The 27,033-nt window shown below is 37.7% G+C and overlaps 1 protein-coding gene across 5 annotated transcripts in view; it reads right to left on the reverse strand.

The window, feature by feature from the left end:
* The window catches only part of frya (furry homolog a (Drosophila)), an 83,522-nt gene that overhangs the window by 25,375 nt on the left and 31,114 nt on the right, over nucleotides 1–27,033 (reverse strand). For 4 of the 5 annotated variants that reach the window (XM_056272019.1, XM_056272022.1, XM_056272021.1 and 1 more), the window contains exons 18-50: nucleotides 26,703–26,958; nucleotides 26,310–26,492; nucleotides 26,136–26,222; nucleotides 25,535–25,794; nucleotides 24,496–24,685; nucleotides 24,263–24,387; nucleotides 23,429–23,486; nucleotides 23,044–23,135; nucleotides 22,759–22,931; nucleotides 22,053–22,213; nucleotides 20,554–20,664; nucleotides 18,929–19,083; nucleotides 18,326–18,425; nucleotides 18,036–18,207; nucleotides 16,802–17,058; nucleotides 16,568–16,714; nucleotides 16,262–16,430; nucleotides 15,468–15,558; nucleotides 15,122–15,204; nucleotides 14,505–14,655; nucleotides 13,116–13,219; nucleotides 12,406–12,588; nucleotides 7,799–8,000; nucleotides 6,196–6,317; nucleotides 5,520–5,707; nucleotides 5,352–5,443; nucleotides 3,901–4,502; nucleotides 3,688–3,785; nucleotides 3,410–3,580; nucleotides 3,112–3,252; nucleotides 1,939–2,118; nucleotides 326–496; nucleotides 30–104 (exon numbers count right to left, since the gene is read on the reverse strand). In XM_056272019.1, the coding sequence (XP_056127994.1) occupies nucleotides 30–104; nucleotides 326–496; nucleotides 1,939–2,118; nucleotides 3,112–3,252; nucleotides 3,410–3,580; nucleotides 3,688–3,785; nucleotides 3,901–4,502; nucleotides 5,352–5,443; nucleotides 5,520–5,707; nucleotides 6,196–6,317; nucleotides 7,799–8,000; nucleotides 12,406–12,588; nucleotides 13,116–13,219; nucleotides 14,505–14,655; nucleotides 15,122–15,204; nucleotides 15,468–15,558; nucleotides 16,262–16,430; nucleotides 16,568–16,714; nucleotides 16,802–17,058; nucleotides 18,036–18,207; nucleotides 18,326–18,425; nucleotides 18,929–19,083; nucleotides 20,554–20,664; nucleotides 22,053–22,213; nucleotides 22,759–22,931; nucleotides 23,044–23,135; nucleotides 23,429–23,486; nucleotides 24,263–24,387; nucleotides 24,496–24,685; nucleotides 25,535–25,794; nucleotides 26,136–26,222; nucleotides 26,310–26,492; nucleotides 26,703–26,958 (5,350 nt within the window). Of the gene's footprint in view, nucleotides 1–29; nucleotides 105–325; nucleotides 497–1,938; nucleotides 2,119–3,111; nucleotides 3,253–3,409; nucleotides 3,581–3,687; nucleotides 3,786–3,900; nucleotides 4,503–5,351; nucleotides 5,444–5,519; nucleotides 5,708–6,195; nucleotides 6,318–7,028; nucleotides 7,107–7,798; nucleotides 8,001–12,405; nucleotides 12,589–13,115; nucleotides 13,220–14,504; nucleotides 14,656–15,121; nucleotides 15,205–15,467; nucleotides 15,559–16,261; nucleotides 16,431–16,567; nucleotides 16,715–16,801; nucleotides 17,059–18,035; nucleotides 18,208–18,325; nucleotides 18,426–18,928; nucleotides 19,084–20,553; nucleotides 20,665–22,052; nucleotides 22,214–22,758; nucleotides 22,932–23,043; nucleotides 23,136–23,428; nucleotides 23,487–24,262; nucleotides 24,388–24,495; nucleotides 24,686–25,534; nucleotides 25,795–26,135; nucleotides 26,223–26,309; nucleotides 26,493–26,702; nucleotides 26,959–27,033 lie in introns of all 5 variants that reach the window. The other variant, XM_056272018.1, reaches the window with a different exon arrangement.

The raw sequence follows: 27,033 nt of genomic DNA on the forward strand, positions 1-27,033 counted from the left end.
ACTGGGTGGATAACATTTATGTCACTTACAGATGGGTTTTTGGTGAGTCCAACTTCTTGGCCACACAAGGTTAATACATTCACCAACTTCTCACGAGTCCGTTTCTAAATTGGGAGATAAATTACACAAAAATAAATACATTAAAAATAATGAACAAAATAAATAAATTAAATTACATTTAAAATAAAAACAATTACATTTAAACAAATTAAATAAAATAATAAATAAAACATTCAAATATAGGGAATATACAAATGCAAAAGTATGTTTGCACTGTTCTATAGCAAACTTTAGAAATTCAATGAGCGTATCTGTGAGTGCTCACCTGTGAGGACTGGGGTCGTTTCCAGCTGACAGGCACCAGCACGTGGTTGTTTTGATAAGAGCCCGAAGATGTAGAGGAGGTACTGCGAGTCACGGCAACCCCTCCTCCGTTCTTCCCATCTTGCCTCGGGGAACCGTGAAGCTCGTCATACCGCCGGCCGATCACCGGTGTCTAAAACACACACAAACGCACCATTTAAGCCCAGAGATTTCACGTCTGCTCTTTTCTTTTCATATCCTAATATTGTGGCCCTCGGCCCAAGAGTCTTTATTTCAGAGCACTCCTTTTGATAACTTCAAGTTGCCTCAGATCCCCACCAACAATTCAGAACCTGCTGGAAAAAGTGGATGTCTTTTCTCAATGGTCCTGCTCCTCTGTGTCTCGTTGAGATTTAGAAAAAGAGAACTTCAATAAAGCAAGCCAAACAAAGCTTGTGGGAATGTCAGGATTTCCTTATTGAATTCACCTGCCCTTAATTCCTGTGAAATCCTTTCTGCTGGGATGGGATCGAGCTTGTTTTGAGTTCCCTGTCAGAACTGAGGTTTTTTTTCTACTGTCTCGCCCACTTGCAAGAGCCAAAATGTGTCCCAGAGGTATTTGACAGAGGGCAGAGGAGTCTGCTTTAAGACTTTGGAAGGGCTGTCCAGCCCTCGCCGCTCTGGATGCAAAAACGCCACAGCCGGAGTGACATCATTTCCTGGAATTCATGCATTACACAAATAGCTCCCTGTTTGGTTCCCAAACTTTAATGAGACCAGGTCGTTGATATTTCCATCAAGTTTCGAACAGAAGACCGAACCTTCAGAGTTTGCATTAAAACAACTGTTACTGTAAAATAATATTAAAGGAGAAAACTAATACAAAGGAGAAACAACATAAAAAAAACTGCACAGCTCCACCTTGGAAAATGTGGACAAACCCAGAGAGGATGCCAGTATTTGGTGGTTTGCTGGCATGACTCACTTTTACAACCTTTATACCAACTCTCACTTCACTAACTTACATCATACGTCATCAACGTACATCACCACTCAAAAGAACATCTTTCGAATTCTATAAAGTAATTTTTAAAATGATAAAATTAATAACAAAAATATTATTTAGTGTTTTTTCGGTCTTAGAATTTCCTGTATTGTACAGCGCTTTGAGAGTGTGAGCAATTAAAAGCGCTATATAAATTGAAATAATAATAATAATGATAATTACTTTGCTAATGCTAATTAATAACTATTATTATTATTTTCATTATTATTAGTAGTAGTAGTAGTTTTATTATTATTATTATTATTATTATAAGACAGAGAAAAACTATTAAATAACGGAACTATAAAAGGAAATTATATTGTGATGAAAAATATTTTTAGCTCCTTCAAAGTCACCACCCTTTTCCTAGAATCCAGTCCTGCACAACCAACTTTATGAGGTGCATCTTGGGATGGTTTATAAACAGTATTAATATGCATGCTAGGTACTTTTTGGTTGCTACAAAACTAATTTCAAGCTTTGAAGGATAAGTCTTAGGGTTTTACAGATCATGAGACAAATTAATTCAGCCAAACTTTTGACTTGTACTGTATAATGACAATAAAGAAGGACAGAGAGAAATGTCATACCTCTGAAATGTCAAAGTGAAAGTCAAGGGTCTTTCCAGGCAGGGCTTTGGAGGGCGTGTCCCACACACGCCTGACATCCACTGTGGATGCGTTACTCAGCGGGGACGAAGGCGAAACCAGACTAGCCGAGCGGGAGACCACCAGCTTTAATATGTTCAAGGCTTCCTTCCAGTGTGCAGTCTAAAGTCACAGAAACAAACACAAAACAGCTAAGTTATTCCTTAAGGACGAAACATGCTCACCTCCCAAAGCATTACATACAGTCAATCCATCTTCACGAGCAGTAGCCGTCTCTTCTTCTGCCGAGATAAACACACGAGCCCGGCGAGAGCAGCAGAAGTTCAGAGGAGCGTCTTTGCTGTGAGGCCACACTGAAGGCCTCAGTAATGTGGACAGCAGCCAATAGGACTGACTGTTTATAGACTGCTGCTGGGTGTGCCTTTGGATTTATAGCCCTGGCACAAGGTTGTGTTTTTTTTTTTCTCTATTTTTTTCTCCCTTTGAATGAAAGGTTGAGAGATGGAAAACCAGTGGTTTTACCAAGGATGTAAGACAGCTTAAAGTTTTACAGTAGAAACCCTATAAAACACTATTATGCAATAAGTACATTTATTTAGACTAGATGATATGAACCAGTTAAATGTAATCATTGAGACTAATTTTAGAAGCACCCACAATAAATATGTGATTCTCAGAGAACACACAAACTGGTCAAATGCACTGTTGTTATTTTGAAGTAAAACTATTCAAATTGTTTTCATTTATTGAAATAAAGATCAAAAAGTCAAAAATAAATATTAGCTGAATAAACTTACACAAAAAAGTAAAAAAAAAAAAAATAAAAAAAAAAAAAAATATATAAAAAATGATGCCTTGGCAACTAACTGAAATTAAAAAAAAAAAATTAGAAAATAGAAACTAAATAGATAAATAAAGAATTAAAGCTAAACAGAAAATGTAAAAAAAAAAAATCTATATTAAAATACATACAAAATAAAAGCTATAATATTAATCAATAAAAACAATAGTATTTTTCTATAATTGTACATAATATAACACTACATTGTAGGTGGATAAAAGCATCTACCAAATAATTAATTTTATAATATATTTTAAGTTACGAAAAAAATTCCATAAGTAAATTGTGTATGTGATAAATTAGCGGTGTCACACCTGAACAAACTTCTCTATGGTTGTTAGAACCTCCATGTTGAAGAGTTTGGCTTGAATGCCACTCAGGTCCATGTGACTCAGTAGACTGTAGATGATTTGCAGAAGAGTTTGTTGCATGCTGGGTAATCCTTTCTCCAACAACTGTTTACAAAACACAGAAAGTATTATAAAGTAAAGTTTCCCTAAACGCAAAGAATGTGCATGTCCGCAATTCCTTCAAATTCTTGTCTTATAAACACTTTTTTTTTTTTTCTTAAAATTTTAAATGTTGTATAATTCACTTTTATTTGCTTCCTACCTCCGACATGTAAGTAACCATGCTGAGTGTGCTGTCGCTGAAGGCTTCATGTAGGTAGCGGCACACCACATTGACCCAGGAGAAGCAGTCTCGGGTATAAGAGTGTGTTTTATACAGTGTCATCACATGGGCGAGGTTGGACAGCTTGGAGTTCTTTTCCTCAAGGCAAATCTGTCAATCAAAATGAGTGATTTTCAGTAAACAAATGTGCTGTAGATTCTGATTCTGAGGTATAAAATTATATAGTGTGATTTAAGGCCAGAGTAACAGGAACAGACCTGGGAAATTCTCTCAGCCACGTCCTTACAGAATTGAGTAGGTGAGTCAAAGTGTAACACAAGATGCGGGATGAGGCAGAGCACATTCAATGGGAAACCTGAAGGGTAATAGCAGATTTGCTTTCATAATCCCACTTAACATGAACCTTGGTGGATTAATAGAGAATTATTTTAGAATGATACATTTTTCTGGCAGTATAACAAAAGGTCTACCTATGGCTTGGGAGGTGTCCACCACTGGTAGCCGTGAGACGGGTGTGAGCTGGCTGAAAAGCTCCAAGGTAAGTTCTGTAGTGTTCGCAGAGGTGAAGCCCTTCAGAAGCAACTGCTGAAGCCCAGAGAACTCCTTCCATTTTAGCTGGATCTGGATCTTCTCCAGCTTTTCTTTGTATTCCTGCTTATCTAAAGAAATGTGGCCTAGCAGCTTCCCTAACAACCTGAGGGACATGTGGTACTCAAACTCAAAGTCTGACTCCATGAGTGACACCACTGCCCAAAAGATGGTGGCTAGCAGGTTGCGAGGATGGTTGGCGTTGGCTGGGTCGGTGGAGACCACGTTGTCCCTGGAGGAGGATGAGGACAGGGATTGGAGCTTGGAGAAATTGCTCTGGTGATGGTGGATGCGGTCTAGCGTGGCACTCCGGGGAACCTCAGAGGAACGCTCAACCTCGCCAAAGCGCTTGGGTACGGAGTAGCTACGCTGGTGGCGTATTCGCTCAGGAGTCATGCCTGATCCTGGAATCAGGTCCAGCTGACTGGTGCTCTTACGGTTTAGCGTTAACTTGCCACTGGATGGAAGATCTGGTGAAGATGCCCTGCAGGAACACAGACTTATCACCAACAGGGAACAAAGCATCTTGGATCATATTAGAAACACAAATTTATAAACCCTCTTTAGTTTTGCTGAAAAAACTGTTGTAGCCAGGTACAAACCTTCTGTCATCTGATTGATAGTTTATACTTTTTTTTTAGCAAGTAAAAAGCTTTTTAGTATAAATGCAAAAACATACAGTTTCAGGTAATGTTACATGTTAGACGTTACACGTTGTTAGTAACATTTCAACATGAACACTTACTGGACTGAAGTAACCTGTGTTTGCTTTTGCTTGATTATCCACATCTAATTTTTTTTTAGAAAAATCATATTAAAATGTGAGTATCAATTATGATACACCAGGCTTTTGAGGAGTTTATTTGTACATCTCTCAATCATAATTGTATTGCACTGCATCATATGTTTTGCCCCCTACAATTAAAACTACAAAGCTTTGATCATAAAGCATTTTAATATTTTATTAAGACATAATATTCAGAGATATATGACAACTGATATTTAAACATCATGTATTTGCATTACAAGCTACCAGAATTTTAACTTACATTTTGGCAATATAAATGTCAGTAACTGTACCAAATTGCATATTTTTGCTCGGTTTGGCCCCCTGAATAAAATGTGGTGAGCTCCATATTCTCCTATATCATACTATATAAGCCATAAAGTCTGCTGTATGAAATATGATACTCAACACAAACACATATGCAAACAGTTTTTGTTTTAGAATTAAAAAATTGTCTAATGTTTCAATAAACTTGAATAAAAAATAGATTTTTTTTGTGTCATGTGTCAGGTTTTACAGGGTTAATGTTATACGGCAGAAACTTACCGTAGTATGACAAATAAGTCATTGTTCTTCAGACACTCAGCTAGATTATCCACGACTGACTCAAGAGTGAGGAGAAGCTCCATCACATAACCCTGTGGAGAAGATGCATTGTGAGTTTATTCACACACTGAATCTGTCAAAACTGTCATTAAGGAGCCCAAACCTCACCTGAACCTCCTCTCCGTGCTCCCCGACCACCTCCACCAAGCGTGAAAGCAGGTCGGAGACGGCCAGCGCTGAGAGGGGCTGCTGCAGAGCTCTGAACACCTGGAAGGAACGTCCAGCGTAATGCCTGGAGGAGCTACACAGAGCCATCTGCAACGCCACTTCACTCAACTGCTGCTCAAGCCGAATGTCTACAAACATACAGAACATGCAAACAGACATTCAGTAGTGGCCAAAAGTGATGTCTAAAGGGGATATTTGTTTTTAATGACCCTACAAGAATATGAGGAAAATATTTCATTTAAAGTATTTATCTGATTAAATTATTTGGCAAAAAAAGGCAAACTCAACTACAGGTTTTATTTTACTATGCAAAAAAAAAAAAAAAGGGAAAAAAAAGTGTACAACAGCATTCATAATTCCTTTGTATGACAGCCTGGCCAAAATTTATTTTTATTTTTTTTGTACTTTTTTGCAAAATTTCACATAATGCTTTCAAAATCTTAAACAAATTTGTAATAATATTTAAGTAAAGAGTGAAGATGTCAAATTGTCCTAGGCTGGAGTCGGACATCACTTTTGGCAAGTACTGTATATTATAAATAGCAATAAAATGCCACAAGCTGCACCCAGGTAATGTAGACGAAGACTGGAATGAGTAAAGACAAATGTGGCTTACCTGATTTGGACTCTTTGAACACAGACATCACATGTCGCAGGAAGTTGGTAAGTTGCTCTGTGCTTTTTGAGTGTTGATTCTTAGGAGTGATATCCTCATGGCTCCATAACGGCCCAAAAGGCCTAAACAAACCATGCAAATATCTTTTTAATCTCTTACATATTACAATATAAATGATGTTGATGACAGGAAAAGCTACTTTCACCTTGTCAGCAGAGCCATATATCTGATTAGTACTTACGTGCCACTAGATGGCGGACTAGGCTGCAAGATTATATTTCCCTGAGAACCAGCAAATGTGCTTTTGTGTTTGTGGTGCATTAAAGATGAGCTTATAGTTTTCTAAATAATCAGACAGCCATTGCGGTATTTTAAACACACATGATAGAAACCTTTTAGAGAGTATGTGAAAAATAGTTTGAAACAATATTCAAGTGAAAGAAAATAAAAAAGTTGTTTCCCCATCCTGTACATGTGGACTTGTTCACACTATCAGCTCAAATCCAGTCTTGTTTCATGTCCAATTCAAAACTTTTCTCTGTTCACCATGTCTGTTGGCACCATAATTATAATCCCAATACTACCAGCTTGATGCAAGATTTTATTGCATAAGAAAGTCATTTGGTAGTTTGCAAGTAACATACAGATCCATGTGCAAATATATATCAGTGCTGCCAGTCTTAAAAATGGGCTTTGCAAAACTGTTTGGAATTGTCTGCAGTGTGAACATAGTCTGAAAGAACCCACACCAGGCACCAGCATCAGACGCCCGTTTAAACCGCACCACGGCGAGAACCGCTCTGATGTAGACTGATGAAATACATGCAACATACAAGTCTGTAATATCCTGAGCGATGTCAGATGTAAGACGCGTCAGACGTGTCATTTCTTGAATCAGTTCCTGAACAGCTCTGGAATATTCACATGAAATGACCTTTCATTTTAGTTACAGTGAAGATAAACTGAAAAGAACTCAGATTAATTTAACAGCGAAGCTTTCACACTTAAAGCGCAGCCTGTATGGAGGCTATTTGGCCAATGTTAAAATGTATTTAATATTTAAACACTTTATTATGTGGATTTCACATACTGTAAGTTCAATATGATAAAAAAAAAACATTACAGCATTTATCAGCCTATCGCACTACCATTTAAAAGTCAGTAATATTTTTTAATGTCTTTGAAAGGAGTCTCTTATGCTCACCAAGGCAGCAATTTTTTAATCAAAAATACAATAAAAACAGAAATACTGTGAAATATCATTACAATTTAAATAACTGTGCTGGCAAAGCTGAATTTTCAGCATCATTACTCCAGTCTTCAGTGTCACATGATCCTTCAGAAATCATTCTAATATGCTGATTAGGTGCGCAAAAAATATTTCTCATTATTATCAATGTAAAAAATGTTTTTGTGGAAACCATGATGCATTTTTTTTTTCAGGATTCTTTGATAAATAGAAAGCTCAAAATTACAGTATTTATTTTAAGTAGAAATCTTTTGTAACATTATAAATACAACAAAAAGTACTGTCCTTGAACGGTAGTGTAAACATCACAAAATTGATTTACCGAGATCACAAAATAATTCTAGTTTTGTATACCTGGTAGTGAGAAACTCAATGAGTTTGCTGCTCTTCTCATCATCTTCAGTGCTGCTCTCCATTTGCTCCACCTCTTCCTGGGTCAGATGAGGCAGGTTAGAGCTGCTGCCCCCGAGGCTCAGGCTGGACGAGGTAGAGGAGGAACTGAGGCCCGAATCTGGCACTGGAGATGCCTGGCCATTCCGCAGGAAGTCCACACCACCTGAACACCACACGTAGGGTGAGTAAAAAGGTTTGGAACGGAACGAGCTCTGAAGACGAACCTACATTTTAAGTGATTTTAGGCAGGTCAAACAAACAGGGTGATAACATTCCTAAATGAGCCAAATCACAGACATTAAAGAACAATACTTCTATAACAACGCTGTTATGACAGCAGGGGCTGGTGACTGACATCGTATCAGCATCATATTGACTTTGCCTAGACATGCTTTAACAGCATGACAACAGTGAGACCACCTTCTGGCGCAAACCAGTCTCCCCTGGGCCTGATAGATGGTCCCTTTGGAGCGAGAAGATAAAAATAGTGCATAGGAATGCTCTAATCAGACGTTTAGATGCTCTGTGTACATATAATTGTTTTTGGCCACTCTTCCAGAAGTTGTTCTTGCACAGATGAGAATTCTCACCCTCCACCCCTCTACAGGATTTCAACATGACCGCACTCTCCAAAGCTATGTGTCAAATACCAAGGCCAATGTGTAAGTGTTCATGCAAGGAGGGTGTGATAAACAGGATTCATGCAAAGTTGCTAAATTTATCTTGTTGACAGCAGAATTTCACAATATTTAATACAATGTAGTACTTTGCAAAGTGCAAAACATTCATCATTTCAAGGTCTAACAGTTATAATAAATGTAATTTATATAAAAAATGAATACAACTGCATCATAGTTTCAAAGTACTAATTTGAACTTATCTAAGTTGTATGTATCCTTTTTGATATATGGCTTGTGAAGGCCTCTACAGCATATCTTAACATGATCAATACTTTCCAGGAAAACGTTTGAAAACAATCTCTTCTGACGGTCACAGTGATTTACCAAGTAAAACATGTTCCTGGATCAACATATTTTGTTGATCCCGGAACAACATTCCTGTCCGAAAATGTAGTCCTAACTCTATCCCTACCCCTAAACCTAACCCTACCCATAAGTTACCCCTAAAATCAGATGGAAATCAGGTGAATAACACTGATGTAGAAGCACCTTGTCCCTTAAATCTGATTGGAATGTTGATCCAGGAACATGTTGCACTTGGTGAAATCACGTTCACTGTCTTCTGACCCCTGGCACTAATATCCATGCTCTTCAAAATGTAGAATGATTTTTAATACATTTTACAAAATGTCAGCCTCTGTGTTGTGATGCACATGCTGATTTTGATAAAGTAATGGTAAGAATAACTTTTATAATGTTACTGATCTTAATGTTACATTTTGTAATATATAAAATGTTGTATATACACTCACCTAAAGGATTATTAGTAACACCATACTAATACTGTGTTTGACCCCCTTTCGCCTTCAGAACTGCCTAACCCTCTATGGTACGCAATATGATATCAGTGAGAAAAAAATTATTTGTTATGTTTTTCCTGCTTAAAATTGGACACTATAACAATATCAATAAACATTATCATTATTTTTAAATTTATTTATTAATTAAAAGTTTGTTGCCTCAGGGCAACATTGTACCACAATGGACAAATTGAAACATTTGACATTTTCATGAAGAAAAAAATTATAGATTTATTGAAAACATCAATTTATTTAACTAAACACTTGAACAAACACATTTATCAAGTTTTTAATGAATTACACATTTCATATTTAATAAAAAGTAACATTTATTATCCACCTGTTGCCCTCAGGCAACATTGTACCATCGTGGAACGCAAGTACTACAAACCATCATATCAGGTTACCATATCAAAACATTACAATCGGTGTTGTTTCAGGGTAAAACATTAACAATCACCATAACCTTTTCCTAATATGAAGGCCAGGCCTGAACAACAGCAAGATCAAACATGTGGAAGACCTCCCAGGCCGACCTAATGACCCGTGTGAGGTCAGGGGGGCCTGACCCCCCCAGGGGTCCGACGGGAGCACCTCAAAATCCGAAAATCCCAGAAGCAGCGCCGCCTTCATCCTGTGTGGCACCACACGCCCCCGTCCCACTCACCCACTATTTGTCCAATTACGCACTATAGTGGCCAAATGTCCCGTTTGACCCAACTGAACGGTCCAAAGCCACGACCCCGTCCCACAAACCCACTATTTGTCCGATTACCCACTATAGTGGCTAAATGTCCCGTCGACCCCGGCTGACCACTCCCAAGCCACACGCCCCCTCCCACTCACCCACTATTTGTCCGATTACCCACTATAGTGGCTAAATGTCCCGTCGACCCCGGCTGACCACTCCCAAGCCACACGCCCCCTCCCACTCACCCACTATTTGTCCGATTACCCACTATAGTGGCTAAATGTCCCGTCGACCCCGGCTGACCACTCCCAAGCCACACGCCCCGTTCCACGAACCCACTATTTGTCCGATTACCCACTATAGTGGCCAAATGTCCCGTCGACCCCCGCTGACCACTCACAAGCCACACACCCGTCCCACGAATCCACTATTTGCCCGATTACCCACTATAGTGGCCAATAGTGACTGTCGAACCATGCTGAGTTTTCAGATTGTAAAAATCCAGATACATTTAGATAGTTCAAACTCTTTTCCTTACAATTAAACTATAATTGTATTCAAACCTAGTATGCCTGGTATGGCCTTATGTGATTCCATTACGGTACAATGTTGCCTTGAGGCAACATGCAGTTTTATGTAATTCCCTATGATACATGTGATGATATATAATGTAATGTGTTTGAAAATACTTCTTTACTAACCAATGAACGTGACTAAGATTTTTTGTAGTTGATTATCTGGACAGAAATTAGTGAAAAATGCCCTTGCCAGTGGAGAAAATATGGAGCCATGTGACATGTGCACTTGTGCTTAAAGAGGGAACACAATGGACCCCTGTGGGTCATGTTACCACTCTTTTGCATTTTCATTGGTTAGTATTTGAGTTCCCCTCCCCTTAGAGAGCATTGACAAATAAAATTGTATTAGTTTTTATTTAAAAAAAGCTAAAATAGACTATGTTGCCTGGAGGCAACACCGTACCATAGAGGGTTTTAATTCTACGTGGCATTGATTCAACAAGGTGCTGAAAGCATTCTTTAGAAATGTTGGCCCATATTGATAGGATAACATCTTGCAGTTGATGGAGATTTGTGGGATGCACATCCAGGGCACGAAGCTCCCGTTCCACCACACCCCAAAGATGCTCTATTGGGTTGAGATCTGGTGACTGTGGGGGCCATTTTAGTACAGTGAACTCATTGTCATGTTCAAGAAACCAATTTGAAATGATTCGAGCTTTGTGACATGGTGCATTATCCTGCTGGAAGTAGCCATCAGAGGATGGTGGCCATAAAGGGATGGACATGGTCAGAAACAATGCTCAGGTAGGCCGTGGCATTTAAACGATGCCCAATTGGCACTAAGGGGCCTAAAGTGTGCCAAGAAAACATCCCCCACACCATTACACCACCACCACCAGCCTGCACAGTGGTAACAAGGCATGATGGATCCATGTTCTCATTCTGTTTACGCCAAATTCTGACTCTACCATCTGAATGTCTCAACAGAAATCGAGACTCATCAGACCAGGCAACATTTTTCCACTCTTCAACTGTCGAATTTTCGTGAGCTCTTGCAAATTGTAGCCTCTTTTTCCTATTTGTAGTGGAGATGAGTGGTACCCGGTGGGGTCTTCTGCTGTTGTAGCCCATCCGCCTCAAGGTTGTGTGTGTTGTGGCTTCACAAATGCTTTGCTGCATACCTCGGTTGTAACGAGTGGTTATTTCAGTCAAAGTTGCTCTTCTATCAGCTTGAATCAGTCGGCCCATTCTCCTCTGACCTCTAGCATCAACAAGGCATTTTCGCCCACAGGACTGCCGCATACTGGATGTTTTTCCCTTTTCACACCATTCTTTGTAAACCCTAGAAATGGTTGTGCGTGAAAATCCCAGTAACTGAGCAGATTGTAAAAATACTCAGACCGGCCCGTCTGGCACCAACAACCATGCCAAGCTCAAAATTGCTTAAATCACCTTTCTTTCCCATTCTGACATTCAGTTTGGAGTTCAGGAGATTGTCTTGACCAGGACCACACCGCTAAATGCATTGAAGCAACTGCCATGTGATTGGTTGATTAGATAATTGCATTAATGAGAAATTGAACCGGTGTTCCTAATAATCCTTTAGGTGAGTGTATATATATATATTTTTTTTAATTATTATTTTTTTATTAATAATAATACATTTATATGATTTATTTTTAACCTGGTTTTATCCTTGGTTGGCACTGGCATTAAAACTTTAAAAAGTACCACAAGGAAATAAATAAATAAATTTAAAGCAATATATTTTTTGTTCAATAAATAACCATTAAATCCTGATGTATGAAATATAATATATAAAAACAAACATTTAAAAGAAATTGTCCTGACATATTTTGAATGTTAAGTCTACTACCTGTGTAGAACTCAGGCTGGTAGATGGGTTTGAAGGTCAGGCTCTTGTTGCTGTTGGCATCTCTGGTGTTTAGCAGAACGGAGGCAATGAGGCTGAAATTGTTGTTGCAAGATAACGTGATGAGAAGGTGCAAGAGGAGCCTCTTACAGTGTTCAAACACCTCTGGGCGGTAGTGGTCCATACCTAAAAAAAAGAGCCATTCTAAAGGTTTACATTTGTATTTGCATTCATTCAGTATTGTTTAGGGCCATTTGGGGGGTTGTGGGTTAAGAGGGAATATCTGGTTCGAGAATTTATTTTTTCTTTGGTTTTTCTTTTTGAGTCTGTCAACACTCAACACCTAAATATTGTTTTGATTTGAAATTAATAAAGATCTCAATCCACAGGGATACATTTCACATACTTCTAAAAAAGACGTTAAGCTACTGCTTGTACTGACAACATTGTTCTCATAGCAAGCCACATAGTTATAGTCATAAGACACATTCAGGGATGCAATGGTTCAGATGAGATTAGATAAAAAAAAAAAAAAAAAAAAGATATGACAAAAGTAAATCCATTTTGGAAATAAATACCACGTATTACAGTAAAAGCAGTACTTTTCATCTGAGCACACCTGACTTCTGCATTGCAGCCTTAATCTAGAGGGTCTAATCCCTGATCAAATGTCCCGCATTGTGATGAGAACAGAACACAGAGGCTCTACTGACCCAGGAAACAGGCATGGAGCAGTAGAGGGAGGTGTAGGGCCCAGTCCTCCTTCACGCTGTGATCCACCACCAGCTCCGTCATGAAGATCACTGCTATGTTACACCTGAACCAGACAAAACACACTGCTCTTTCAGTACATGAACAAAAAAAAACATACCAGCAATGACCTTTCAAAAAGAACAGAACATATTCACAGCTGTGACTGAGTGACAAAAAAAAATCTTAAAAGGAACTATGTTGGTTTTGTCATTACATTGACGATGGGCATTGTTATCATAGTTCCTACGTAGACGTTAAAACGAACATTGGTAATGTGTTATCGCGGTTTTTCGGGTCAAAGGGGGTCTGGCGACAGCACTGCAGCTTCCGATCATCTATTTTCCATCTGTCTGATAATTGCAGAGTGATATGCTTTAAGATTCCAGGATTATATAGTCTGCGGGACTGATAAGAATTGTGTTTGATGAGAGATTAAATTAAACCGAGTCAAGTTACAGTGCTTTAAAAGACAGTGTGTAATTCTAGACTGGGTGACTGACTAGACGTTAACAGTGAATCTAAATCTGAAGAGGTTGTTACATAATATGAAGAAGTAGAGAGTATAGAGTTATTTTTGTAACTTAATGACTGCTTAACGTAAATTAATAAATCATAAAAATGCAACTATCGCTATCTATCACTTACGATAGAAATCTATGGCTGGAAATGTTAACGTGTAGAAATGTTACGATCATATTTTGTTAAAGCATTTTTATAAATTCTTCAATAACGAATATGTGATATTTGTTATAAAACAGCAGGATATGACATTGTCTGGCTGAGGTGGAATTACTTCTCAACATAACATTTCCTGTGGGTGACGTTTGCTTCAGGTATCCATGTAACATGTCATTTCCTGGTATATTTGTGCAGGTTTACCAGATTTACATGGTCACAGCATGAATTGAAAGCTTTGTTATAACTAGTGTTAATGTCAATAGTGAAATCGATGAAAAAAAAACATTTTCATTGGCGACCTTTTTTTCCCTATGACCAAGACTAGACGACAACAATGTCATTAAACGATAAACTGTGACTATAACTTATAATTTTCACAGACATTTCTCCTCCTCCATTCACCTCCAGTAACAAGTATAAAGTTTATGGTTAAGCTTTCAAAATATGAAAACTGCTTTAAAAATAATAATAATAAATAAATAGATAAAGAACACGAAATAAATTAAATAATAAAAACTACTACTACTACTACTAATAAAAAAACAATAAAAATAATAATAATAAATAAATAAAATAAAATAAAATAAAATAAAATAAAATAAAATAAAATAAAATAAAATAAAATAAAATAAAATAAAATAAAATAAAATAAAATACTCCGGAAGCTTGACCTGTGGAGGGGTCCTCGTGGAGTGACAGTTTCGGGTAAATAATCGACCAGCGGTGCCCAACAGCCTCCATTAACTGGCATGGGAAGAGGAAGCGGCTGATTGGTTTCCAGCACACTTATAAGCCACATGGCATATGGTGGGAGCGGCTCACCTGCAGACAAAGCAAAAAGAGTCAAAACAACACGCCATGCCTGACAGGTATGCCTTTCATCTGTAAGACTTGTAATAAAACAGCATTTTACCCTCGAAGTATGAGTGGTATGTAGACAGACAAACTCCACAACTGTCAAACCTCATGCGTAATGCAATCACGCTCAAAAACCATTAAGCTTAAGCTATCTCAAGCTGAAATGTATTACCTGAGCCGGCTATCAGAAATATCTCAAATTCAAGAAACAAATGAGATGGTCTACACATAAAAAAAGTTATTTTTTAATAATATTTAACGCCCTTGGGCCAGAACTGTCTCGACATCTATGGCCAAAGGGGAATCATCACAATTTAGACTTCAAGAAATTGAACTTAACATTGCTCAGAAGCTCCTCCATTCTATACAATAAATATCAATCATTCCTGAACTGTTTTGGTCCCTCAGTAGGGTTATGAACTTCACTCACTCTTTTCCTCGTCGTAGGAACCTCCAGAACTGCTGCTGTACCGAGACTCCAGGCGGTTATGTGCTCGTAAGATGTTGCTCAGCCTTTGGTGTACCGAAAAAAAAAAGTATGCATATGTATATGATGTATACTTTATGATGCAGTTGTAGAATCAAATTTAAACATGCAAAAATAATTTTGTTATTGATCAAGGCAGTTAACCTTAGGTTGCTCCAGGGGAAATGTATGGCAAGACTCTTTAGATAAATGTTTGTAATGCTCATTGTGGGTTTAACATCAAACTATCATCAAACATGAACAGGGAAAAGAGTCGTATGTCTTACATTGTGTGGTTTGTGTGATATACCTGTCATCACATTCCTTTGTGATTGGCGAGTTATCCGTGTCAGGGATGTTTTCCTGGCCACACGCTAATGTTTTGCAACTGGAAGGTGGACCTTTAGAGACATTTATTAATAGAGCATGTGTCATGTGATATACAGTATATGATCAACACATGATCACTATTTCACCTTCATTTTGCTTTTTACTCTTTTGCCTTGACGGATATATACAATTCAGTTATATTCAGAATACAGTATTGTTCAAAAGTTTTGGGTTGATAAGATTTTGTAATGTTTTTAGAAGAAGTCTTTTATGCTCACCAAGCATTTATTTGATTAAAAATATCGTAATACAGTAATATTGAAAAATATTATTACAATTAAAAAAAAATAAGTAAAATTATTCCTGTGATTTAAGCAGCCATCACTCCAGTCATCAGTGTCACGTGATGCTTCAGAAATCATTTTAATATTCTGATTTGGTGCTCAAGTAAGATTTCTTATTAACATCATTGTTGAAAACAGTTGTGCTGTTTAATATTTTTGTGAAAAACTGTAATACACTTTTTTCAGGATTCTTTGATGAATTCTTTGAATGAACGGCATTTATTTGAAATAGAAACCTTGTGTGACGTTATAATTGTCTTGAATGTCACGTTTGATCAATTTAATGCATCTTTTCTTTTCAGAATAAAAGTATTACTTGCTTTAAAAAAAAAAAAAAACCTTACTGGACCCAAACTTTTGAACAGTAGTGTATATATACACAAATTCTCTTTATGGTGAGTGACATATTGTAGATGATTGTAATGCATACCGGAAGTGGTGGTGGTAATTTTGCTTGTGGCTGAAAAGCGGTAAAACGGAGGATTGTCACAGTGCACCACAACAGGGTTCACAGGATCTGTCTGCTGGAGTTCATAAAGCAGCTCCTCCATGGTTTGAATGGTGTTGTTGCGACACAGATAGATCACCACCTTCTTAATCTGAGTATAAATAGAGGACAGTCCACATGCTCAAACTTGACAACCTAGCTTCCATTCTTTAATCAAATGACCTGCTTTATCAATAAAATCTTGACATCAAACCAAACAATAATGAAATAAATAAATGTAGGACTTACGTGAGGCAGGAGAGAGGTGTCGCTGCTGACTCCACATAAGCTGATGAGGAATTGCAGGGTGGTGCGCAGGTTATTAGTCCACCGTTCATTACTGACGAGAGCGTTCCAGGCATTCTCCATTTCTGCACCTGGGACATCATCACCATACTAGCACACACAGAGACACACAACTCAAGATGCTGTAGTTTTGTGTAGGTTAGCAAAGACTAAAGTAACATGGATTCACTGTCATACCTTTGCGGTCATGAACATGAGGTTGTTTAGGACCAGAGAAGAGGCCTGCATTGACCCCCAGCCTGTGCCACGGAGCAGGTGAGGTGCTGAGGTGTTGTGAGCGTATCCCTTCCTGTTGTCCCCAGGGCTGTTCGAACTCGAGACTGTGGGCAGCAGACCTCCATCCACCAGCTCAATGTTACTGAGCCAAGGGAGCAGGTAGGTCAGCATTACCTGACACCCGTTTGGATGAGTGGTGGGAAACCTCTGACTCACCTCTAGAGATGAGAGATACAAAAAGACAGAGCTTCATAAATACATATTCAGAGATATTAATGAAGTTTCTACATGTTTGGGTAAATTTGCTGTTGGCTAAAGGAATATTCCAGGTTAAATGCACTTTAAGGTCCAAAAATCTATAATTTACTTACAATGAAAGACTATGGTGTAACTGTACTGGAGAGGTAAATGTGCAAAAATATGATGACTATTTTAGTTAAAGTACTTTTATGAATTCTTCACTACCAAATATTTGATAGTTGTTAAAATGTGTGTGAAATATTATATAAAATATATTATGAAAGTCGTACAGTTGAGGTGGAATTACTTTTCTAGGTGGGGAAGTTTGCTCCAGGTATTCATGTATAATATTTTACAGATCATATTTTTTTTAATAATATTTAACAAGATTTCATTTCCTGGTATCTTTCTGCAGGTTAGCCAGATTAACACAGTCACAAAGATTATAACTTTACACATTTCTCCTTCAGTTACAAGTATAATCTTTAAGAATTATGGTTATATTTTAGAAACAATGTGACAACTGCATATTTTAAATGGAAATTATTTAAAAATTATTTTCTATGATAATCGACATCATGCCACAGGAGTTGTTATCGTTAACTAAAACTAAAACTATTCAAAATCATGTTTATTAATTAAAATAAATGTGAAATAAAATAGATGAAAAACTTTTACTTAAATGAAAACTAGAATGTTGCCTTGGCAAGCAACTTAAATATAATAAGTTTGAGTACTAAAATTACCAGTTAGTATTATATAAATAGTATATATAGTAGTATATAAATAATATTAAATAATACTGTGCCACAGATGCTGTCGATAGAGCTTAAGCTGTATTTAAACCATAAATAATTCCTTTAAGATTACATTTTGCAGTTGATAGTTTACGGTTTGAAGGATTTTCAGCTATAAGAGTGTCATTAACAGCCATCTTTATCCTTCCTTTTAGTACCTGAGAAAAGGGGCAGGGTAAGTTCAGGGTACATCCTGGCAAGTTGCTTAGAAAGCTGGGTAACAGAGAGACTGTAGAGGGGAGGAAGAGGCCCGTGTGTCCCATACAGGATAGCACCACTTTTCTGTTCCACAATCCTCTTAGAATACACAGACAACATGGCCTCCAGAATCTATTTAACCAGAAAACACACACACACACACACACATGCAAGCATATGAACAGATTAGCACACAAACACACCATTTATTATTGTAACACTTGCATTAAGCACTTGCACTTGCACTGACCTGCATTAATTGCATAGAGATCTCGTAGATCTCCCTGTTGGTGTCGGACGCTTTGAAGAGAACAAGATTCAGCAGAGTCACGATATCACTGGAGTAGTTTCTATGAAGGAAAACAAAAAGGTTTTGCTAAATATCTGAATGAGGGGCTTCATTCCAAAGATACATTTAGTCTTGGCACTAAATATGGAAACAAATCATCATGAGAAAGAACACCACCAAAGCTCTACAGAACGGGGTTTTTATCTGCTGTGGGAAATCTGGCAAAAGTAAACATTTGAAGAAACCAAACTTTATTCTTGAGCAGCAAATCAGTATATTAGAATGATTTCTGAAGGATCATGTGTCAGTAATGATGCTGAAAATTCAGCTTTGATCACAGGAATAAATTACATTTTAAAATACATTAAACAGGAAAATAGTTATCTTTATAGATTAAATTTAAATTGCAATATTATTTCACAATATTATTATTTGTGCTGTGTTTTTGATCAAATAAACGCAGCCTTGGTGAGCAGAAGAGACTTTTTCAAAAACCTTTTTCAAACTTTTTAACGGTTTAATGTGCATTAAACAGAAAAAATGTATATTAGCATACTAGCATACCTGCTACCACAGACAGTGGCAATGGCTTTGAAGCAACCAGAGGCCAGCTGGCAGGAGCCGGTGTAACATCGGTCCACGGCCCAGTTAAACAAATTCACCTGATCTGGGTTAAGTTCCAGCAGAAGAACCACCACCTCACAGCCCAGCTGATGCACCTGAGGAGGATCAGATCAGAGGATCACATTTGTTATCTATTGAAGTAATTGGTGATTCAAAACCACCTTAGCTGGTGGAGAAACAAGGTTACTTTGACTGGTTGACCATCTTGACCATGGTGGCCAACAGGTTCTGAGCTTAGCTAAGATGTTTTACCAGTGCTAAGCTTGACCTTGGCTTCACTAGTTGGTACAGTAGTCAAACTGTTTGACTAGTACATAAACCATCTTAGACCAACTTGGACTGGCTAATGACCAGCTTCGACCAGATAAAGACCATTTAAAACTAGCTGCCATAAGGTTTCAGAAGGATTTTTCAGCATGTTTCCATGTAAAGGTGTGTCAGTATAATTGGTGTTGAAACATCTTAAAACAGTCTAAGCTGCTTCTGGTCTTAGCTGGCCAAATCAGTTGGGTCAAACTGGCCTGGTTTGCTGGTTTTAGAGGGGATGTGGCACTTATCCAGGCTGTAAGACCAGTTAAACCACTGTATACCAATGAAAACAAGAAAAACAGCTACATTTTTTTCAGGATAGTTCCAGTCATGAGTTTCATATAATTTACTAAAGGCCTAATATATATATATATATATATATATATATATATATATATATATATATATATACCCTAAATTGCATGATTAATATTATGCATGAAATTGCATGAATAATAATCACATTTAACCACCAAGTTCACTGTTTCCAATGATACACACAACTATTCAAATGTTTGGGGTCAGTAAAGTGACAGTGAATATATTTATAATGTTTAAAACTATTTTGATTTCAAATAAATGCGGTTCCTTTGAACTATCTATTTATCAAAGAATCCTGAATTTAATATATCATGGTTTCCACAAAAATATTAAGTTTTCAACATTGATAATAATTGATAAGAAATGTTTCTTAAGCATTAAATAAGCATATCAGAATGATTTCTGAAAGATCATGTGACACTGAAGAATGTAATAAAGAGTAATAATGGCTACTGAAAATTCAAGTTTTGCCATAACAGGAATAAAATATACTTTAAAATATATTAAAATAGAGAACAGTTATTTTAAATTGTAATATTTCACAATATTACAGTTTTTCCTGTAGTTTTGATCAAATAAAGGAAATCTTGGTATGCATGACACTTCTTTCAAAAACATTTAAAACATCTTTTTGACCCCAAACTTTTGGCCGGTAGTGTACCGTCTTGTTCTAACACAAAAAATGTCAGGGCTCGAAGCCAGACTTTCACGTCAAGAACCAACATTTGCAGAACAATGAAAACAAAACATTGCTCATTCACAAGCTGGGAAAGAGAGAGACACATCAGTGGCTTATCCTATGAAAAGTCCCTCAGGAAATTTGCACTGGGTCAAAAGGCACAAATCATTTTAAAGATGGTTGTGTTGGTATAGCGCTATCAACACCAAAGCAGCGAGTGAGAACGTATGTGGGTCAGGAGTGTTTGGCTGCATACCCGCAGATCCTGACAGGCAAGGATGTTATCCAGCCACTTATAGAGGTAGCCATCAGGAGAGAGCCCTACGTTGTCGAACACAGGGCCACAACAAAGCACAGTCGACATGGCCTATGAAAGGAAGAAAAAACAACAACATTCTTTCATGCAAAGCTTTCATGAAAAACTTGGAATTTCCTGTTTTGAGGAAATCACGTCCTATCGTGTCTAACAGAACAAAAAAAAAAAACTTCAAAAGAAACAGTGAAGAGGCTCAAAGGGCTCATATCATGTTCTGGATGTTTGGATGTTTTAATGACGCCAGGGTCTTGAAATTACAAACCTTTTACAACTGCTACAACATTATATATGATCGTCTTACAACACCCCATTTCCATTATGGGGAAGGGATTTACGGCAAAAGAAGAATCTACACATACACGCACAAACAATGTAGCTTTAGAGGTGGGTGTCATTTTTCCAGATATCCTAACCTGTTACCTGAAAAACCTGACGTGAACTATGTTTACACGTCGTCAATCTGCACAGAGGCGACATTATGTGTACAAGGTTTCCACAGACAAAACAGAGCACACATGCACTGTCATCACAAGTGGACTCATTCGTCACTTAATGGGCCCACTTTTGTCTCTTTGGCATGTGTCCACAGGTCTTGCGCTGTAAATGACTACAGCACATCCTAGGCTATAAGTAGACCTCTAGAGATCAAATTAGTGGTGTATATGTCAACACAAGCAATGTTTTAAATTAGAGCCATGATTAAACATCATCCTGCTCCATTGCTTTTACATGCAGATTTTTCCAAGCAATTTTTATTATTTAAAAGTATTATTATTATTATTATTATTTATTATGATAATGTTCCTTTCTAATAAACCCAATCTTTTTGAATGAAATTTTGAATCATATATACACATTTTTGCACACTGTTAAACAAGTATGCATCCAATTGATCAAAAGTGACAGTAAAGACTTTTCTAATGTTACAAAAAAAATCTATTTTAAAATAAATGCTGTTCTTTAGTATTCGTCAAAGAATTCTGAAAAAAAAAAAATGATTGCGGTTTCCAAAAAATATTTTGTAGCGCAGCTGTTTTCAACTTTGATAATAAATAGAAATATTACTTGAGCACCGAATCAGCATATTACAGTGATTTCTGAAGGATCATGTGACACTGAAAACTGGAGTAATGATGCTGAAAATTCAGCTTTGATATCACAGGAATAAATTACATTTCAAAATATATTAAAACAGTTATTTTGTATTTCATTTTATAATATTTCACAATATTACTGTATTAACTGTATTTTTGATCAAACTTTTGACCGGTAAAATGTTTTGAATAATATAAATATTAATATTTAATATTATTTATGAATAATGCACTTTTTTTAACCCATCTAAAAAGAAATACTGTGCAATGGACACTGAGACAACATAAAAATGGTTATCAAAATAATGTAAAATTATACATTATTTCAGCGTTAGTCTGTACTACCTTAAGAGCACAATACTGGTATCGAGTGATCTGATGGTTCCGGTCACTATAGCGGTCCAGGGGCGTGAACATTATACTGAAAGGCCCAGCCCATTGGCTAAAAAGGATAAAGAGATGGTGTCGAAGGCTTTGCTGAGGGAAGAGGAAACGCCGATGATGCACTATGATACAAATAAAAGAAAAAGAGGGGAAGAGAGGGATTAGATCTCAAAAGAAGGGAACACTTGAAAAAACACTTTATGACTAAACAATTTGAAACTATTTAAAAACTGAATGGTTTTAGTTGAGCTTTTTCAGGGAGAATAGGCAAATGGCTGGTCATTGTACAACTCTTTTCATTTGCCCATGAAGTGGCTCTCCATCTAATCTACTGCTATTTTGGGCAGTGCCTCCACTAGGGAGTCTAAATCAAGACAGACGTCAGGAATACACCGTCACCTAGCAATGAATTCCATTTCCTAAACAAAGAAAATGTGGAGCACTTCCCAGAGCGAGATACAGCTTCAAGTCCGCCAGTATGATGTCATTACTTAATGTGGTGAATAAATATTTTAAGTAGGAAAAACAATATTATGACTATTTATGAATTAAAACGTGTACCGATAAATTGAGAGCACAAACAGGAATGTGTATGGGATAAATTTTGATTTCCCTTTGACATTAATTGTATGTTGAGTTTGTGAGACATCTTTTGCTTCCTGTTCACCTGGGACACACTGTATGAGGTTGGCCACCATGGCGCTGAAGTGAGCTCGAATATCTTTAAGAATCTCCACGTCTTTGTCATTCTCAGCTTCCAGAAGCATCCGGGTCAGGTCCACATACTCAAGAAAGAGAGCGCCCAGGGCCAACGTATCGCGTTCCAGAGCTCCATTAGTGCTGAGAGACAGAGAGGCGGGGATCATTTCATGTTTTATAGCCTGTGAGTTCATAATGAGACGCAATGGAGGAGTCCAGAGAACAGAATCCATAATAATAAGATCCTTCTCACCTGTCACTGATGACACCGGCATCCGCCAGCAGCTCAAAGATCCTGAGGAGCTGGAGTCTCAGCAGATCTCTTCTCTCTCGACGTTTTTTATTCTAGCAGACACATTACTAGAACAATTACTTTACTATAAAAACTTTCGAGAAAACTTACTATAAAAAAAGAATTTTTGTCGTTTACAAGTCTGGGAATCCAAATTTTTAGAGTCTGTGACATTTTAAGGTTTTCCGTGATCGTAGGAACCCTGCACTGAGGTAATTTTTTTGCACTTTTTTGTTTTGCAAGATAAGTCATGTATGCATAGCTTGAGCGGGCCATTTACAATACAACAAGTTATGGCAAAAAACAGCTGATCTGACTAAACAACATAAAAAATGATATAACTGACCTCAGGTCTTCTTTCCAAAGCTTCCTTCATCAAAGGGTGCAGTTCCTCAATCAGCTCTCTGTACGAGACATAACAAATATAAAATCAATAAGGCTAAAGAAGAATCAATAATGTGCTTCTAGGGTTTAATGCAGTAATTGCTCCATTTCCCGAAAATACTTTTAAGATTCCAAGAATTGAAATAAGCAGACATAACTAATGTAATATGGCATCTGATTACTGCTTTGGAACAATTTATAGTTTGTTCAGATTTATGGATGATCTCAAAATTGTGTTGTGAAAATCAAGAGAAAATGGAAAAAAAGGAAAGCTTTTTAAAATATTTGCTTATTAATAAAACAACAAAAAAATGTACCAGCACAATTCTAATTACACCGAAAACTGAACATTGTTCTATGACTGACATTTAAATTTTTTATTTGCCTGGCCATTCATGGTAAAAATTATATGCATACAGTGTTTGTGCATCGCCTTATCAAACTCAAAGAATTCAAAAACCTGACAAGCGCACAACTGAGGTATGACTAGAATGTGAACATCAGATTTATGCTGCTCTTCACATCTTATCTTTACAAATCTTACACTGGACTTACATGACACATTAAAACAGGTTATTTAAACATTAAAACACCGTATGTTGTGATATAAAATAATCAAAAATGACAATGAGTGGACTTCAATCTGGTAATGTCATGGCACTATGAGAAAGTGGCGTCTTGTAGGAACTTGAGTCAACTAAATATCTACAATGGTTTCGGATTTCACCAAATGTGAGAAAACCGTTCAGTTATGTCATCAGAGATCTTAAATATTTATATATGTGCAACATAGTACCTGAAAACCAGTGAATTTGTGCGGCCAAATCCAAGCACCAAAGATTCTGTGATCTCAATGCTTTCTGAACGCATCAGAGGGACCAACTGCTTCAGCAGCCAGGCCACAGACGGGGTGCCCAGGATCTAATGAACAAAACGTAAATCAGAGATTCCATCCAGTTATTAAATGACTGACTGGGGCGTATGGCTGTAGACATGACTGGTGCGTGATGCTAAAGACGCCCCACCCACCTTGTTGTCATAGCTGTTGTTGTTGTCTGTACTGGGAGTGATGATCTCAGGGGTGGATGCTCGAAGATGACCCGAGCTCATGATGCTGGGTTTGGCCACACCGAAACACAGAATCAGATAGTTTCTCCACAGAGACGCAAAGGTGTCTGCTGAACCAGCCGAGCTTGTCTTCTTAGCGTTAACTGGGTTGCTAAAAGATGAAGGAATTCAAATGAATGAACTGACTGATGTAAAGTTAAAAACAATATGCAAATAAAAACTAGATATTTGTTGAACAAATTAACTCTCGTTAAAACTTCAGATAGAATTATACTACTGTTCAACATTTGGTCGGTACGATTTTTTTTTCAATGTTTTTGAAAGAAGTCTCACCATGGCTGCATTAATTCGATCAAAAAATACAGTAAAACAGTAATATTGTGAAATATTATAACAATTTTAAATAACTGTTTTCTATTTTAATATAATATTTTAAAATGTAATTTATTCCTGTGATGGCAAAGCTGAATTTTCAGCATCAGTACTCCAGTCTTCAGTGTCACATGATCCTTCAGAAATGATTCTGATATGCTGATTTGCTGCTCAATAAACATTTAATATTATTATTATTATCAATGTTGAAGCAACCGTTGTGCTGCTTAATATTTTTGAGGAAACCATGATACATTTTTAAGGATTATTTGATGAACGAAAATGAATTGTGTTGAGTTAACATAGTAGTAGAGTAGAGTAGTAGAGTAGAAGAGTAACCGAAAAAGTACTGTGCAGAGTCTGCTATCAGGGGCAGAACCACTTAAGCAAGTGGAGTAACATAATAAAGTAGCTATGGGAGGCCATTAAGAGCTTAAACGTAAAGATAGAGATAGCGTTAATGCTTAAAAACCTCCTGCACTTTAAGGTTTAAGCCTGGTCAACTAGATTTAAATGCTTACATAACCTATTAGACTGTCACAATAGTTAAAGATACAATGCAGACCAATCAGCAGAGTGACCTCTCAATGATATATAGATGTAGGTAAAATGGACATCCATCCCTCACCTGGGCTCAAGTAAAGGCATGAGGAGCTGCAGGCGGGTGAAGGCGTAGGGCCAGGCGTAACTGAGCGCTGTGGGACAGTGCTTGGGTAGGTACTCCTGTCTCAGAAGGCTGAAGAGGCACAGAGCCCAGGGTTCCTTCAGAGACTGTGCCAAGATCCACACACGAGACGGGCTCCGCACGTCATAGTGGCTGCCGAGCAGAGATCCGCTCCACTCCACCAGCCACTGCAAGTCTGCCTGCTGCCCGGCGGCGAGAGACGCCTGTGGGGAAGTGGAAGGGGAGAGATCATAGTGGCAACTAGGGAGCTCAAGATTTGGGGGATTTTTGGAGGTTATTGATGTTACAGACAAAACACAAAATGGATTTACACTATATTTAGCTCTTTAACATGCCAGATTAATACTGGCGTCTGGTATCTATGTGATTCTGAATTTACACAAATCATTGTTTGTCTAAGTCCCACCGCCTAATAAACTAAACTCCAAGCTCAGAGAAGTAAAACAGACTTTCTTATAAACTCAGAACAGAAGACACTTTGTAGATGTCCTCCGAGACTCGCCTGTGAGTGAAACTGCAAAGGACCGAACACAGAGGCACTCACCGAGTCAGCCACCGCCACGTGGGCAAAGCTCTCGAGCACCACTGGGCTCAGCTGGTCCAGTACATCTATCATGGGCCTTTCATCTTCCTGTGTAGACCATATTCAACCATAAAATGAGCGGATGTATACTCAAAGGCCTATATCTGATCAAGTCAGGCTCCAAGCGGCTCTTACCTCAGTCTGCCCGATGGTGAGGAAGATTTGGCGGACCTCTCGCAGGATGGACACGGCTAGTTTGCGCGTGCCTGTCTGGCAGGAGCACAGCAGCACTAAAGCGAGACCCTCAACAGCATGCAGGACTGTAGAGTGAGGGGTCCGTTCAGCAGGCAGCCTGGAGCCAGAGCTATTCTGTAACAACTAAAGTGCACATACACAGCTTTATTTATTATATTATATTATTATATTATTTTACATTAATATTAAGCCTCACATTGCTCTAATTTTTTTATTACTGTCTAGAAGAAACACCTGAGATATCAAAGAGATCTTTTTGTGATTTTTTCTTCACTGAAGGCAAAAAAACAACAAAAAAACATTGAAATAAGTTTTTTTTTTCTTGTCACTTACTTCAGTGGAGCAGATCTTCGATGTGTCCAGGCTCTTGCTGGTGCTGAGAAGAGCCAGTTTCCACTGTGTGAGCAACTGCAGCAGTAGTTTAAGTGAGGAGTCCAGCAGGGTTTGGTGTGTGTCCTGAACCTCTCGGAGCAGGAAGCTGCAGTAGCCCAAGAGCACTTCCTCTCGCCAGTCTGAGAAGTCCACCAGCAGGCTCTGCAGGGAATTCTGGGCTATCAAACGCAGTTCATCATCCATATGGATGGTTAACCTGCCAGTAAAAAGATCACAAAACATGTTCCATATTTGTCTCACATATATATATATATATATATATATGTATACC

The sequence above is a fragment of the Rhinichthys klamathensis genome, unplaced genomic scaffold (assembly GCF_029890125.1).
Source record: "Rhinichthys klamathensis goyatoka isolate OS25496 unplaced genomic scaffold, OSU_Roscu_1.1 h1tg000329l_1, whole genome shotgun sequence".
Classification (NCBI taxonomy): Eukaryota; Metazoa; Chordata; class Actinopteri; order Cypriniformes; family Leuciscidae; genus Rhinichthys; species Rhinichthys klamathensis.